This window comes from Canis aureus, chromosome 14 (assembly GCF_053574225.1).
Source record: "Canis aureus isolate CA01 chromosome 14, VMU_Caureus_v.1.0, whole genome shotgun sequence".
NCBI classification, from domain to species: domain Eukaryota; kingdom Metazoa; phylum Chordata; class Mammalia; order Carnivora; family Canidae; genus Canis; species Canis aureus.
Window position 1 is genome coordinate 30,912,758 of NC_135624.1, and position 18,015 is coordinate 30,930,772.

The 18,015-nt window shown below is 41.6% G+C and overlaps 1 protein-coding gene across 3 annotated transcripts in view; it reads right to left on the reverse strand.

The window, feature by feature from the left end:
* ADCY8 (adenylate cyclase 8) overlaps nt 1–18,015 on the reverse strand; it is a 214,798-nt gene that overhangs the window by 106,630 nt on the left and 90,153 nt on the right. For all 3 annotated transcript variants that reach the window (XM_077847269.1, XM_077847267.1, XM_077847266.1), the window contains exon 5: nt 9,801–9,928. In XM_077847269.1, the coding sequence (XP_077703395.1) occupies nt 9,801–9,928 (128 nt within the window). The remainder of the gene's footprint in view (nt 1–9,800; nt 9,929–18,015) is intronic.

Here is an 18,015-nt window from a genome sequence, read left to right on the forward strand (position 1 = left end):
CTTGAAGCTGAAACAAAGGCATTCTGCTCTGAGTTACAGGCTTGTTCACTTCTTCCAAGCAGAGCCCCAGGGATACTTTGCTGTGCCTCATCAGTCACAAATAAAAAGAATATGACTATAGATCACTTGCATTCTAACTATGTGTACCCTCTCTTTCCTCCCCACAAACTCTGAGCTTCTGGAAGGCAGGGGTACTATCTTTTCTTTCCACATGCCCAGATCTTAACACCGCACTGAGTGCATAGGTATTGTCAGTGCTCAAAAGCATTTACTGCATTAATGGACAAAGCTCCAAGGCTTTCTTGCTCTATAGCTCCATGCTGTCCTAGGAATCTTCTACAAGTCCCAGGGAACCACGGAGATGTCTTTGAACCTGCCACGTTTTCCCCTTCAAATAAAGCAGCTTTGATCTCATCTGTTTCTCATTGTGGGCTTCCATCTAAGATTTCTTTTAAGGAAAGAAATTATTATTAGTTTTTGCAGCTGTATGTCCAGCTGGGGACCAATAACATAACAATCAACCTGCACAAAAATTGAAGATGTCATTTCTTTTATTTGAACCATCAAAGAGGAGAGTGCTTGGTATATGGTAAAACATGAAAACCCCGAGAAGTTTTCTTTTGATTTCAATGCTTCAAATGGTTCTGTTTTAGCCAACTAATCAATCTGTAGAAGGTGCTGGAGGAATGATAGGAAGCATAATCTAGTAGCCATCACTGATCTGTAAATCAGACTCTCTCTACTGTTAAATGAATGGATGAATAAAAAGACCAACTTCAGCAGCACCTGGCGGGCTCAGTTGGTTAAGGGTCAGACTTTTGATTTGGGCTCAGGTTGTGATCTCAGGGTCATAAGATCAAGACCCTTGCGGGGCTCCCCACTGAGTGTGGAGCCTGCATAAGATCCTCTCACCCTCTCATCCTGCCTAACTTCCCTCAGCCCCTCTGTTTCTCTCTTTCTAAAAAAAAAAAAATCAACTTTACCACTGGAGCAGTTAGTACTGTGGGGGGAAGGATGCCCAACTCTCCAGCTTTTGGGGGTAGAAACCAGAGCTTTGATCCTTGCTGGCTGTGGGAGCTAGAACAAACACATATGTTCCCCCTTCTCCTCTGGCAGTGGTATGATATCACCTCTCAATGCAAATCACTCTCAACACCACCAAGGGGCAGAGTCTGCATTGAAGGAGGCCAGGATGTGAACTTAGGTTTCCTCTCTTGTTGGCTGTGGCCCTCTGGCTAGGTGCATTAGGCTCCAAATCCTGCTCTCTCAGATGCAATGGCAAAGACAGCAAGTCCTTTGCAGAGTTCTTAGGAGGCTTTGTAAAATCATGTATATAAAGCACTTAACATGATATAAGCAAACACTCAAAAGTAATAACTGATACTAATTTTTGTTAGTAGTAACAGCTTATACTTACATGAATATTACACATGTTGAATTGGATAAAAGATTATAAATTGATCACACAGCCCTTTTCTGCTTAAACTGTGCCTGCATTCACTCTATTTACAACAAAATGCCTTCAACCCACCCATTTAATATACCAGGTAGGCAGTTCTACACATAAATCGGCTCGCAAAGGATGAACTAACATAATTTAATAAAAACTGCGTGGCCCTCAGCTACCTGGAAGAAACGGTACCCTTGAACATTCTGGAAAAAAAGAAAGGCAAGAAAGTTAGTTATGGAGGTCATCTGGGATCACTGTGCAGGGTAAAATACAGGTGTCAAATCTTACCTTTACAATAACCCTGTAATGTATTATTCTTACCCACACCATTTTCCAGGGAACTGAGTTTCAAGAAGTGCCTTTCTTTAAAGTCACACAGCTACAAATGAAACAGCTGGAATTTCGTCCCAGATGTGTGAGCCCAAACACAATGGTCCATTTCTACTACCCTACATAGCTTATTTGTATAAAAAGAGAAGCCATGCTTAGGGGTATATGGAGCACTGGGATCTGTTCTGACTCCGCCCAATAGGCCAATGACAATCTCTAGAAATTAATTCGAGAGGCATCAAACTTATAATGAGCTCCCTTCTGTAGATTCCAGAGTTTACTGAGGGTTCTCCAGAGGTCTCTCACCGTAGTGGTGGGGGCTGCCGGCCTGGTCGCTATAGATCCTGGCTTCACCTTCTGCTATGACCCATTCTATGGCCTCTGCTGGACGTCAGTGTCAGACTGCCCAACAAAACACGGGGCCCATGTGCTTCTTAAAGTGTTTGAAAGCCACCATGTCTCATCCTAGCATAGAAGCTGCAATTCCACTAAGTGCTTCAATTTGATTCCCACGGCAATTCTGAGAGGTAGGTAACTCAGCGTTTTAAGCTTCCATTTTACAGATGGGGGAATTGAGCCTCCAAGAGAATCTGGGTGTGTCTATTTCCTTTCTGTGTCAGGCCTTTTACATTCATGATCTCATTTCATCCTCACAACTATCAAAAGCCACAGAGTTCATTCACTTGCTCCTTCATTCAACAAGCGTCTCCTGAAGAACTCTGCAGATGCAAGCAGTTAACCAAATGGACAAGTCAGGAAGTCAGTGTCCATATTCATAGAGCTCTGTTAGGAGGGTTTACTCCACTGCACAGCTAAGAAAGCCTGAGCAAGAGAGAGGGTAAGTCATTAAGTCGAGGTCAGTAAGTAATGGCCCCAGTCAGTCCTCACTGTGCCAGACTCCAAGCTGAGTGCTCTCCAGACCCTTTGCTGCTGCCTGTACTTCCTTCAGCATTAGACTCCTATTTTTCGGGTAGAAAGTAATGGAAAGACCTAATGTTGCAATTCTGTTCCTAAACAGTGCAGACCTAGTGAGAGAAACCATCTGGCCATCCATTTTCCATCACAGAGCTTTACGTTTTTCTCTTTTTCTACTAAAATAGATTTTTAAGAAACTAAGTTTGCCCAGATGTGTGTATGTGTGCGTGTGTGTGTGTGTATACTCTAGAAAGTATACTTCTTTAAACTCACAACCATTTTCTTGTTCCACTGAATATTAATTTTAGTAAACCATGATGCTTAATAGTTACCCATTTTCCCATTTGGTAGCATGTCAAAATTTATCTAAGTATTTCTTTGCCTTTGAACATTTACAGAGTCCAACAAACTGGCTCAGAGTCTTTCTCTGCCACTTACAAGCTGTGTGTCACTGTCAGAAGTTACTCATCCCATCAAAGTTTCAGGTTCCTCCTCTGGGAAGTGGGGAAAGTAATAGTAGTATCCCCCAGGGTTTAGGTCAGGAACTTTTGTGTATATTCTGGCACATGGTGAGCCTTCAATTAATAATAGCTTTATCAACTCTTATTACTAAATATCATCTGTTTTCACCATTATAATTTTGCAAAACAAACAAACAAAAAAACTCCTGTCTGTGGACTGAAGACCACTCTGACTGCTGCATCTTTAAGAGGAGAGAGGACTTTATGGGTGCTGTAGTGAATGGCGTTTCAGAACAAGGTGGGAAATGGGTTTAGGGGAACAAAATTGGGAGACAAACAGTGATTGGTAGGGGAGTGAAAAAGAAGGCAGAAGGGAAGAAAGAAAGGAAGGAAAGAAGGAAGGAAGGAAGGAAAGAAGAGAGGGAGGGAGAAGTGAGATAGTAGAGAAATAGAGCAAAAAGGAAGTATAAAAAAGAGAGAGAAAGAAAAAGCAGGAGACACCAAGAGGGGGCTTAGTCATTCTTGCCTCAAATGAGGGCAGCAGAAACTCCTATTTTTCATTCCTTGTCCTCCAATGTTGCTTGGCAAGGCAACCCTGCCACAAGGATTAAGATCTTGCTCCAATTAACTGTTGGGGACCAGCCAGTTCCTGCTTGGCATTCTGGTGTCATTCTATGACTTTTTAGCAACTGCACTGAAAAGACCAGGCTCTGCAATTTTCATTAAGATTCATCAAGGAAGCCTTTGTAGATCATTAATAAAGCTACTGCATGGAACAGCCCACCTTAACTCCGGTGTCTTCTCAGCTATCAAGCCTCCCCAAAATAGACCCGGGGCATGTGAAGAGGAGCCACCTGGAGCCACTTCTCAATCTATTTAATGGAACTATTATCTAAACCCATTTTAATTAATTTAATTTTATGAACAGACATGCATAAGATGGTATTAAATGCTTCATTAGATATAAAATTCCATTCAATCACTTTTTTTGCCATTCATATAGCTAATATCATGTTTCTAAAATCAAGTATTTTTGATGGAATGGATTTACCATGAGGCTTGATTAAGGCTTATTATCTTGTTATTCTCAGATGTTTACTGACTTTCTCTCCTTCTCAATATTGGTTCTGCTAATTTATTAGGAATAAGTGTAGGATCTCCTGAGCTATGTGTTGAGCCTTCAGCTATTAGTGGCACGTTTCAGGCATCAGAAGCAATTGTAGAAACCTGGAGCTGAAAGGCAGGGTACTGTGATGGTGAAAGCCAATGGCTTTGGTGTCAGACGGCTCCAGATGGGTGTTCCTTGTTCTGCTGTTGACTAGTGGTGTGATTTTGGGCAATTACACAAACTTTATAAGCTCCAGTTTCCTCACTGGTAAAGGAGAAGCCAACTTCCAGAGTTTCAATTAGTAAGGATGAACCCAGACAGCTCTACTGGTTGCTAATGGCTGACATCCATTCTGATTGGCTGCCCTAGATGATTCTGATTAGCCGGTACTACGGCCACTCTAGTTGTTCAATATTTTGCCTACCACCCCTGTCTACCTCTTAGAATTGTCACAAGGACTTAATGAGATAATGCATGTAAAACACTTATTTCAGTGCTTGGCAAGTAGTAGAGCAGATGTTCAATAAACCCTTAGCTATTATTTTACTAGAATAGAAACCACGAGAAAGGAATAGGTTTCTATAACTTAACTGAGTCAAATTCCTAGTGTTCAGACTCAGCCCCAACTATCAGATTCTATTAAATATTTGTATGGTCACAATGTGCCTGCCATCTATTTGAATTTTCAATTGATCGCTCCAAAGTTGGGATCCTATGATCCCCATTTTACAGAAAAGTCCATATAGGCTCTGACAATTGAAGTTACACTTGTCCTCAGCCACTCACCTAATAATAGGAAGAAGCAGAAATCTGCTGACTGCAGGCCATGGGCTCACTTCATACATATACTCAGCATGTTCCCCAGAAGTCACCATTCAGGGACCACAATCAGCATGATCCAGCAATGAACTCTATCTTCAATAAAGTGGAACCCTGCCCCAAATTCTTGAAGCATCATCAGTTGATACATAAGCTCACTGTACTGATAAATGCTTCATTTAATTTAAATGTCTATGTCAGGTATTGTCTCTTATGGAGGCTCTCAGAATCTCAGGTTTGATGGCATACTACCACTCTCCCCTTTCTGTTCCACAGCTCTTACTCCATTCAGGGCCTGACATCTCTTCCCTGGATTGCTACATTATCACCTTCCAACCAGTTTCCTCCCTCTAGCACCTGCCTCCTCTCCTCTAAAGTCAACTGGAGAGAGAGTGACTTATGTTCGCAGTTACCTTCTTCATGCCCAGGCTGGAATATGATGCCTCCTCTGGAACATGACCCCTGCCATTGCCTGAGGCATAAATAGCCACAGCTGACTTACAAGGTCACCAACTATCTGTGCACTAACCCCACTGTCTGAATTTAGAATTGTGATCAAAAAGGCTTACTACAAATGCCTAATACACACACACTTGCACATACTTGCTTACATACACATACAGACACGTGCATACACGTACTCATGCACTCACACCTACATGCCACACATGTGTACACACACGCCACATACATATACATAAACACCACATTTATATACATATGCACATGCACACACATTCACACACACAAACGGCTTCTGACATTCTTAGCAACTAGCATGAAGAATATATTCTTCATGCTTTTGTTTTCAGGAAAACACCTCTGTTTCTTAGTCAAAAAGGCCACTGTGGAGACACTTCTGTAAAAGACAAAATGCAGGGGAAACTATTTCTGTCATGCTTGTTCTTCTGACTGCCTGGACTCTCGTTCACTTGTGAATACTGCTGGTACTCTAACCAGCAGCAGCTGACCTCAGTGTCAGCATAGAACCCATCCTCACCTGTCTGGGATTGCAGGAGGATCTCCATCCCATATTTAGACTCACCTGTGACTATGGTACATGGTTGCTTTGTGTTCTAGTTTGTCATTGGTGCCAAAATTGTAAATCTCATCCAACAAAGAAACCACTGGAGTTCCTGGGATCTAGAGACCCAAGATCTGGATACCATCTCACCAACAGAGCACCAGTCCCTCACTGCTAGTCTGCACTTTGGGGACCAGTGTGTGACCCTAAGTCTTTAAGGAAATGCCAAAAAAAAAAAAGGACAAGGAGAGGCCTTGACAAGGTGGGGATCATACCTCAACTAGAGATCCATCTCTTATGACAGATATACAGGGCAGTTAACTAGTCTGGGGACATTAGTCAATAAATGACTTATTTTCATTACATGGCAACATGTATAATGTTATGAATGGGATAGTGGATAGTGGGTAGTTTCTCAGGTACAGCAAATGCCTTTGGGTCTAAAGAAAAAAAATTGCATCTTGTGTAAGTGATGGTTAGGATTGTGATAAAGTTATGTAAATGGGATTCTCTTCTACGCACATTCAGGTAGAAATATTGTCTGCCAATCTTTCCTCAGGCTTCTACACTTGATTCTGAGTGGCAGCTCTAGAAGTCTGAGCCCACTGCTACTAAAGTTACCTCATCCCAGAGTTCTATGTATTCCTCTGAATCATATTTTGTGGCTAACTAGAAGAATTAATGCAGGACCTCCAGTCACCTCCCTCATAATCAGAGTGTTTGAGTATTAATAGACTCTGATTCATACAGTTAAAAAATATCCTACTGAATGGTCTTATTCTAAGAGAGTAAAAGCAGCCCTTAAGAAACTGATGAGACAAAACCCTTGAGTCATTTCAACTTATCCACATTGGATGTCTCATTGACCTATTCCAGAACTCCAGAAAGGAGACTTAAGTTGGATAAAACAGTCAGGAGGAATAAGATTCTCTCCAGAGAGAGAAATGATAACATGCTAAGTATCTTAAGCATTTTGATAATCCCTGTTCATTTCTTCTGTATTATCATCTCTGCAGCATTTCTTCTGCTTAAGTGCAAGTTACAAACTCCAATGGGAAGTCTGTGGATCAGTGGATAAAGAAGATGTGGTTTGTATATACACACATATATATAATGGAATAGTAATCAGCTTTAAAAGAAAAGGAAATCCTACTATTTGCATCCATGAGGATGATCCTGGAGGGCATTATGTTAAGTGACATAAGCCAGACAAAGAAAGATAAATACTGTATATGTGAAATAATAATTTTAAAAAAGTCACAGAGAAACAGAGTAGAAGACTGATTTCTAGGCCTGGAGGTGTGGGGGAAATAAGGTGATATCGGTCAAAGGGTATAAACTTTTGTTATGAGTAAGTTCTGAAGATCTGATGTAAGCATGGTGATTATAATTAATAATGCTGTATTGTATCCTTGAAATTTGCCAGAAGAGTGGATCTTAAGTGTCCTCACCAAAAAAAGAGAAAAAGATCACTAGGTGAGCCAAAGGATGTGTTAATTAACTTGGCCACCACAACATATCCGCATATCAAATCATCGCACTCTGCACTTTAAATACATATAATTTTTCTGGGTCAATTATATCACCATACAAATTTAAAAAAAAAATTAAAAGAAAGCCTGTGGAAAGTTTTGCCACTTAAACTTGATTTTGATGTGGCTGACCAAAAAAAATCACAGAACTGACAAAAGATTTTTGGAGCTGGTCTGGCCCAATTTCCTCATTTCATAGACAGTAAATCCAAGTCATCTCCCTAATGGATACCCATGCGTAAGAGAAAGCCCGATGACCTGTTCATCACTGTACTTCCAGGGATTAGTGTGGTGGCATCTGACACTTGGTAGAGCCCCACAGATTTTTTGTTGACTGACCTACCAGTTGGCTGGGAGAATAAAGTTCACATACCTAATCAGCTGTAGAATGCATTCAAAATAGTGAGCCTTCTGGCTGTTGGTCCCATTGCCTCCCTTGGAGCTAGTTAAAATATTATAATTCATCATAGTTTCCAGGGCAAGACTCACAAGTGTCCAAATAAATAGCTACGAAGAATCTGTGGCCTTTTCCATCTACTAAAAGGGAAATCTGGGTTGGAACTTGTGGGCTCCTCTGTCCATGGTTCCTAGAGATGAGAACTTCTGCACTTCTGACAAAGAAGGGGTATGTCCTCTCTCTTCCTCCACCTGTCCCCTTGGTCTTAGGGATGATGATGGTTGGGTTTTTTATCACACGCCCCATAGCAAAGCACCATGCCCCCTTGACTGGACCCAGGTCATGGGTTGGTTCCAGAGGTGGGACCCTGTCTGTCTGCCAGGGTAGCATATCTACCCATCAGGAATATGATATCATCTTCTAGTGTCACACCTTTGAAGCAATATCATATTTAGGGAAATAGCTTCTGTCGTCTCCTTAATTAAGGGCCTACATAGCCTTTCCTGATGTCAAGAGACCTCTGCCCAAAACCCGAATAAAGTCAGGGATCTGTCAGCAAGTAGAAGGAGTCAGGCACAATTTCTTGGTCATGGGTCCAATTGCTTAGATCCCTCCTGCCCACTTCAGGCTTGGTCTTGGAAGCCAGCAGGTGAGCTGAGCCTTCAGTGGAGGATGTGTGTGGGGTACAGTTGTTGTTCTCCCGCTGCTCTTTAATCCAGGCTGACACAGCTAAGGATCATAAACATAGCTACTGGACCACACAACCAAGGCATGAATTCACTGGAAGATTATTCTGGCCTGATAATGGCAGGATCTTCTTCCCTTATAAGATGAAGCCATCAGCCACTGAGAAGATTTCTACCCATGCACCCTCTTTACTGTGTTTTCTGTGGTTGGGGAAAATTACAATACTCAAAGGTTCGATTTGGAGCATCTTATTTGGAACCTCAAGAGAGCTCTAACAACACTGAGCTCCTGTCCCAAAGCCACAGTCTAATTCCAAAGTCCTTGACCCCAATAACTCTTGCCCTCTTGATTAAACTTCTATTTGTCAGATCCACTGACCAAGCTAAAAGCACTTGTCACACACTCATGGAGCCATTCCTGGTGGTGGCCCTATAATGATTTCCTGTTGGCCTCAGGGTAAAGTACAACCCTTATCATGGCTGAGAAAGCCCTGGGAGCCTTGCCTGCTCCAAGTCCGCAGTCCATCTGTCATCACTCTTTCCTCTCCAGGCTTTGGCAGCTGTCACTGTAGCACATCCCAACACTCCACAATCCAGCCACACTTTTCAGCCCTCCAGGATCTAATGCTTTCTCACCTTTCAGATAACAGCTTAGACAGCTCTACTCTGGAAAGCCTTCTCCAGTATGCTGGCCCAAATGAGTTGTCCCTCTTCTATCCCCCCTCAGGCACCCTGGGTTGAATTCATCTCTGAACTTACTGTACCATATTGAGTTGTCTCCCACTCAACAGTAACCTCCTTGAAGGCAAGCACCACACCCAACTCCACAGGACATTGGTAATACAAATACACTATACAAGTTATTTTAAGTGAGGCATGACTAGAATGCAATGAAGCTGGCAGGTTCACTGGCTCATATGGGAGAGTTCATGGGCATGCAGGCTTTGTGCCATAAGTCACAGCATATCACCTTTCAACAAACATGTGATCTACCACAAGGGATAGACAAATATCACAAAGGTGGTTTGTCTTTATGCACATTGAAGGCTTGGGTATTAGGGAGGAGATACCAGATTACCTGATGGTTTTGATCATGCTGAGGCCCATTTCAACGCAGCAGTGGGCGTGGTCCTGGCGGGGCTCAGGAAGCCCTGAAACACAGTAGTAACAGTCCCCCAGGATTTTAATGCGAAGGCAGTGATGCTCCTGAAAGGAAGGGTGGAAAGGAGAGGACTGAGTCAGCAGACAAGTAAGTGCTTCTGAAAGGCTTGGGAACGAGGGCAGTGGTCTTCACTTTAGGGGTGAGGGAACAATTACCTTTGAAATGCACTTCTATTTTCTTCCTAAGAGATTGGTGCAGGGGTGCCCTAAGTAAGAGTTTGAAGGGCTCAGAAGTGAAATAGAGTCATGGAAAAACACTGAATTTTGAGCTCAACAGATACAGGACCATATCCCGGCCCTGCCATGTCCTAGCCTTCTGATGTACACCCATAATGTGGGCAGGCCTGGCAAAGAGGGGATATCAAGCACACATGTTCAGTGTTCCCCTGTGAATCCTGTCCATCGATGTCTTTTTTTTGCAGATCAGGTCTCTGAATTAACATTTTTTAGCAGCCTTGGCCTAATAATAAGCATTTAAAAGTATACATCACCCAAGGATCCCTACTCTTTTGACTCTAGGATCCTTTCCCAACTAGGGTACTGGCACTTTAAGAAGAGGGGCTGACTATGTCTTAAGTATCATTTTATACATGTATTTTTATTCATGTACTAGTTCATATGCTTTTTCATAAAAAAAAAAATCTCAATAGGGCACTATGATAAGTCAAGCATTGTTCCTGATACAAAGGTGAATAATAATCCTGATACGTAGGTGTATCACCCCTACGATACACCATATATTAAACAGAGTTAACCCTCACAACAACCTTATGAAGTCGGTACAATTTTTATCCTTGTTAAGGTAAGGGTAGTACCTTCAGTACTCATAGGTAACAAGGATGGCACCATTGTTTGGCAGATCGCAGTCTTGAGGACATGATTCTTATCGAGTTTCAAAGAGCAACAAGCTCCAGGGAAATGGTGCATATTTTCACACCGGATGGAAAAAGGTTGGATGATGCAGGTCTTAGAAGAAAGAGACCTTGACACAGCATAATGTAGGGGCTAAGAGCAACAGCTAAAGAGTCATACTGCACAGGATTAAATCCTACACTCCCTACAGCGACTTCTGAGCCTCAACTGCTTCATCCACAAAATGGTAAATGAACAGGACCTTGTTGTTTGACTGCAAGGACTGTTAAGATGATGCAATCAAAGGCTTAGTACAAGGTCCATCAGAAGAGCACTAAATCAGGGTTACCTGTCTTTGTGATGAGGAGTTGGACTCCTGCCCCTATTCCCTCACATCTCTGTCTATGATCATGGGCAGATACCTTTCCCTTTTGTCTTCCTTGGATACATGGGTGGGATCAAATGACTTCTGAGATGTGACTCAGATCTGAAGTCCTAAAAACCTAGGGGCTTTGGGAGTGTGGGGCTCTTCTTGGGAAAGCAGGGTCCAAGGGCAGAGGAGAGGAGGCACACACAGAAAGGGGCCCACTGACACACCAGCAGCACAGTGGACATCTTTGTCCTGCCAACCCATATGGCACCATGCTGGTTTCCTGATCTGATCGGGGGATTCAGCCACTGTGTTTAGGTAACAAATGAATGAAATCACTCTCCCAATACAAAACACAAATATCAGACAGGGACAAGAGAATGAGAACTGGCATGAGCACTTTCCTGTTTGGATCCAATTGCCAGGGCTTTGCCAACCTTCCCAAATGGGCACAGATGCAATCTTCAGAACTCTGATGGCATGCACAGCTGTCCCAGGGTTATTTTTAGGAGCTTGTGGTTCCTGTCTTTTGGCTGCTTTGAAGCAGCTAATTTTGCAAAAGACCTTCTGGTGGGGGTCTGATCAATAAGAGAAACTCAAGACCATGTGCTGTATCTTTGGAAACCCCTAGTGTGTGGCTGGAACAGAGCCAGAGAGTATTTGTCCCCTGGGTCCTGGCAGTTTCCAGATTTGTGCCATCCATCGGACAGTTAAAAAAAAAAAAAACAACAACAAAACACAGATGGCCTGAAGGACTGCTATAGAGTTCAATTTTGTATTTTGCCAAAGAAGTATGAAAAAATCCATCAACAAACAAAAATAACAACCCAAGTACCATCTACTATCCTCATGACTTTATGAAAGAAAGGGCATTTTTAATATCAAAAAAGTAAAAAAAATTCCTAAAAGGAAAGATTTTTTGAATTAAATAAAGCTTTACAAAAACTCACTACATTACAGATAAATATGTACATATCTTATCTCTTGGCCACAAATCAAACTGCCCGATATTTGATTATGAAAGAGCATTTGAGAACCACTGATCAAATAAATCACAGATTCAGATTTTGCTGAGAACACTGAGGCTGAGAGACTCAGCAGTTGAATTCAGTCAACCACACTGTTTGGGGGGAACAACCTGCTGTGAGTGACTCAGGTTGATAGTATTTTGGAGCACTGGGTATTGGCAGTGGGGAAGGAGGAAGCAAAGGGTAGACCAGGAAATGCTTTAGTCTAAGAATCCAACATCTGCATTCTGGTCAGATTTACTAGCTGTTTGACCTTGGCTAAATCACTGAAGACCCTGATAAGTGAGTTACTATGCCCCATATAGGAAACGTGTCAAAATAACCCATCTTGGGGGCACCTGGGTGGCTCAGTGATTGAGCATCTGCCTTTGGCTCAGGTTGTGATCCTGAGATCCTGGGATGGAGTCCAATGGGGCCTGCTTCTCCCTCTGCCTATGTCTCTGCCTCTGTGTGTGTGTGTCTCATGAATCTTTAAAAAAAATAACTCATCTTGTTCATAATACATAATAAAGTAACCATGGCCATGTAGATAATGCTAGCTATAAACACTGGGGGGCATGTATCCCTTTGAATTAGCAGGTTTATATTCTTTGAGTAAATGCCCCATAGTGCAATTGCTGGGTAGTAGGGCAGCTCTATTTTTAACTTCTTGAGGAACTCCCATACTGTTTTCCAGAGTGGCTGAATCAGTTTACGTTCCCACCAACAATGCATGACTATTCCCCTTTCTCCACATGCTCACCACCACCTGTCGTCTCTTGCGTTGTTGAATTTAGCCATTCTGACAGGTGTGAGGTGATACCTCATTGTAGGTTTTTTTTTTTTTTAAGATTTTATTTATTTATTCATGAGAGACACAGAGAAAGAGAGAGAGAGAGGCAGAGACACAGGCAGAGGGAGAAGCAGGCTCCATGGGGGGAGACTGATGTGGAACTCGATCCTGGGTCTTCAGGATCCCACCCTGGGCTGAAGGCAGCGCTAAACCACTGGGCCACTGGGGCTGCCCCTCATTGTAGTTTTGATTTGCATTTCCCTGATGATGAGTGATGTTGAGCATCTTTTTATGTGTCTGTTGGCTATCTGGATCTCTCCTCTGGAAAAAATGTCTATTCCCATCTTCTGTCCTTTTTAAAATTGGATTATTTGTTTTTTGGGTGTTGAGTTTTATGAGTTCTTCATATATTTTGGATACTAACTATCAGATATGTCATTTACAAATATCTTTTTCTATTTTATAGGTTGCTTTTTAGTTTTGTTGATCGTTTCCTTTGCTCTGCTTTTTCTTTTGATAACTAATGAATGGATAAAGAAGATGTGGTATATATATACAATGGAATATTGTTCAACCATAAAAATGAATGAAATCTTTCCATTTGTATAACATGGATGAAACTAGAGAGTATAATGCTAAACAAAATAAGTCAGTCAGAGAAAGACAAATACCATATAATTTCATTCATATGTGGAATATAAGAAACAAAACAAAAAAGCAAAAGCGAAAAAGAGAGAGGGAGAAACCAAGAAACTTAACTTCAGAGAATAAACTGATGGTTACTAGAGGGGGAGAAGGTGGGGGGATGGGTGAAATAGGTGATGGGGATTAAGGAGGTCACTTGGTGTGATGACTACTAGGTGATGTAGGGAAGTGTTGAATCACTATATTGTACACCTGAAACTAATATCACACTGTATGTTAACTAACTGGAATTTAAATAAAAACTTAAAAAATAAAAGAAACGCGATGGACTATATGTGATATTCACTGCCTCTTAATCAGTAATTTTTTTTAATCAGTAATTTTTTCCCTGAAAAAGACAGAAGTAAAAGCATTTTGGAAAAACTTGAGTGGGGAAAGGAAGTAATATTTATTGAGCATCTACTACATGCCAGGCTATGTGTTAAATACATAATATTTATCTTAGTCATCATGACCACATTTTGAGTCATGTGCCATTTCATAGATGGCTTACGTCGTAAGTGAAGGTCACAAAGCAAGTTAGAGGCAGAACTGGAATTCACACTCATGTCTATCTGACTTTTGCACTCTATGCTCTTTCTCTACGAAACTGAAGACATGATGACAGAGTCCAGAATGGTAGATCTCCTGATAAAAACGTGTTTTGGATGGAAACTGTAAAATGGCTTATTATCCTTCTGGAGCAGACATACACAGTATAGTGAATATGTCTGTGCTCAGGGCCTATTTTTCTCGTAAACAAAAGGTGGGGCTGGCAGCCTCTTTGAAAAACTTTGAACCCAACATAAATGGTGTGTGTGTGTATGTGTGTGTGTGTGTATGTGCATGTGTGAAATATAAAAATATATACACATGAAAGATTTGTCTGGTCTGTCAAGTTCTGACAACTCACAGGCATATTTTTCTGATCAATTCCTATGAACTGTCAGATGACTTGACAGTAATATCCAGGCAACTTCTTTTTACCAGAAATTGCTTCAGAAACTTTATATTAAGGAAACAGTTTGTTTTGGAAAAATATACTGAAAAGGAAAAATAAAGTAGGGCATGGGTCTTCTTGCAAACTTTATTGAGTGAGTCTTAATATAATTCTTTTCTTTCCATCTCGATGGCTGTGATATAGTATACAAATTTTGGAAATTTATGAAATCATATTATGTTGGCCATAGATGATAATGAGGTGATAAATGCACTAAATTATCAAAGATGGTTATTTTGTCGGGAAGGGATAGGATCACAGGGATATAACACTTTCTGTATATCTTTGATGTTTGAATTTCACATAATAATAAGTCTGGCTTTAGTAAATCAGAAAAAAAATCAATACAAAGTGAAAGACTCTCAGAACAAAAACATTATGTATTTTTGAAAAAGTTGTATTAGAAATCATGACAATTTTATAATATTCTATCAATTGTAATTACACAAGTGACATGAATATATTGTCCTGGTAGATAAATCCCCTTGGGCAGTCCCTCCTCCTCAGACACACAGCCCCCTGGAAGCCTGGCTCAGTTCCCCTCCTCAGAGGCTACTATGTGTCCATCTACATCACCTGTTTATATATATGTACTATTTTTCATGCTCTGTAGCTGTATCACATCCTTAACCATATTACATACCATGTTTACACATCTTAGACATGCTTTTTTTCCAGGCAAAACATGTCTTGAAATTCTATGTCAGTACAGAAATAGCTAGCTCATTCTTTTTAATCTGTTCATTAACTTTCCATAGTGTTGGGTTCATTCCTTACGGCAATAATTTAGGCTGCTGGTTTGTCAGGAATTTAAAACAACTGCATAACAGTAAATATGTTCTTTGTTTTGCAATTTTAAAACCTTCATGATAGTATGCAAATTCTTTGTTCTTAATTCAGATGGAGGAAGGACAGGCAGCCATTACTTTATTTTTCTAAAAAAAGATCAAAGATGGAAAGTCACTAAAAATTTGCCAGGGGCATGATCAAGGGTCAAAAAACAAAAACAAAAAGCTCTACTCTAAGCAGCCTGAACCACAAGGGCACCCAGGAGTTCGGTCAAAGTAAGAGGAACTTGAAGTGGAAGCTTTGAAGTTTCCTGCATTTCAATAATGCAGTAGGATAAATGGGTACAGTGTGTGAAGTTTACAAGCAAGGTGAGTTCTCTCCAATATGCAATGTAAACAAAATCTACAGCAAAAAAAATCATGGCAAGGCAGATAGAGAATCCTTATAAAGCCACAGAATTTTGATGCTAAAAGAGTGCCAAAAGGGTCAATCCTAAAACCCTTTTATACAGAAATAGAGTTTGACCCAGTTGGTTAAGTGACCCGTCCACGGGTGGGGCAAGAGCACTTATAGTAGGTTTTCTCATTCAGAGGTGAAGAATTGTTTTCATTGGCAGAGTTTCTCAAACTTTTCCAGGGAGGTCTCTGAGAGTGGTATATATGGATGCACCCGGGGCGGGAGTTGGAGCTACCAAGCACTACTGGGTGCTGAGTACTTATTTGGAGATGGACTCTAGGTTAAGAGACAAGTCACTTGTATTTTCTTTCTTTCTTTCTTTCTTTCTTTCTTTCTTTCTTTCTTTCTTTCTTTCTTTCTTTCTTTCTTTCTTTCTTTCTTTCTTTCTTTCTTTTTTTTCATCTATCCTCCATTACAATTCTGATAGAATTACTTGAACAGCAGCACATCTGTCATGTCTTGTGTCCCATCTCCTGAAATGCCCGTGGCACTGCTTGGTGGTCAAGAGCAAGCACCTGGGCTGTGGGCCCGAATCACAGAGGCAGCCACTTACCAGTAGTCCTAAGACTATGTCCTGGTGCTTCAGTCACTCACTCTGTAAAATGGGAATAAACAACCTGTCTTGTAGGTCTGTTGTGAGAACTGATTTAGGGCATCCGGGGCAAACCAGAATGTTGAATAATATGTACCAGGCAGTTTACTAATGTTTAATAGTCTTATCAAAATTAACAAGAATTTTACTCCATCATGTAACTATGCTTCATTGGGTGTTTTCTTTTCCTTCAAACATTTTTTTTCTTAAAATTTCAGCAAGACTGGGGCATCTGGGTGGCTCAATGATTGAGTGTCTGCCTTCTACTCAGGTTGCAATCCCGGGATCCTGGGGTTGAGTCCCATATCCAGCTGCCTGCAGGGAGTCTGCTTCTCCTTCTGCCTATGTTTCTGCCTCTCTCTCTCTGTCTCTCATGAATAAATAAATTAATAAAATATTTAAAAAAAATTTCAGCAAGATTCACCCCAGAAAATGGAGTAGAGCTCCTTTTACCCACTGGGGTACCCCCCTCTTTCTCCTCCCTTGGCACTGTGTGCCAGGTAACCAGGGTAAAAGGCTTGGTTATAGGACAAAGCCCACATCCTCTAAAAAGTTGCACCATGCCCTCCAAGTGGGCTTCTGCTTCTGCAGCACATTCTTGAATTTTCATGCTTTCCCACGTGTGCCACAGATCAGCCTAGAAGGTTTTTTTTTTTTTTTTAATTTTGTTTTGTTTTATTGTCTAATCTGATACCAGGAAAGCAAATCTTCTGCTCTTTTTCAAGATCCAGTCTGTACACGGCCTCTTCTCTGGGTGCTGCCAAATGACCAGCATCGCCAACCCCTGCCCCCACCCAAGACCTGGCCCATCCTTCCTTCCTCCACTGGGACTTCTGGGCCTATTATTGCTTGGATCTACACTGTCCTGCAGTTTTTATGGATTTTTTCTCCCTTTACCAGACCTGAGCTGAGGACCAGGGACTGTTCTTTTCTTGCCAGAATCCTGCACGGTACCAAGTACTAAACATTGGTTGAACAACTTGGGTTAGATGTTACTTAGCAACCCTTTCCATGGGCCACTGGAGTTTACTGGGACCCTAAAAATTGACCCCAATCACATCTGTTGGTTCTCACTGCAAGGCCATTTCTGTTTATCGCAGGTCTTTGAATGGAAATCTTCAGAACCATAATGTGAAGTAGAAAAACTCCTGGGACTGGCACCAAGCCCCAGAGGGGCAACAGTAAAAAGAGTTGGCATACAATCTTTCCCACCTCCAAATTCCCGGCTCTTCAGGGAAACCTGAGCTTTCTCCTGTTGTGAGGTGGGCGGGGCTCGGTTTGTACCCCCTCCTCTGTCATGCCAGTGTCCTATTTACAGCTGTCTGATAGCTACAGGTGACAACCTGGGTTCCTTGGCAGATCCCTTTCCTTCTCCCTGGCCTCATCTCCACCGCTCCCCACCTTTCACTTGCCCCTCTGGCAGCGCTAAATCTCTTCTGGTTTCTCCACACATACAGAATGGCATCTTTATTTTTGTTCTCCCCTCAGCATAAAATGACCTTCCCTGCCAGGGGTGCCCTGGGTAACAGAGTTGGTTAAGTGTCCGATTCTTGGTTTCAGCTCAGGCCATGATCTCAGGGTCTGGGGAC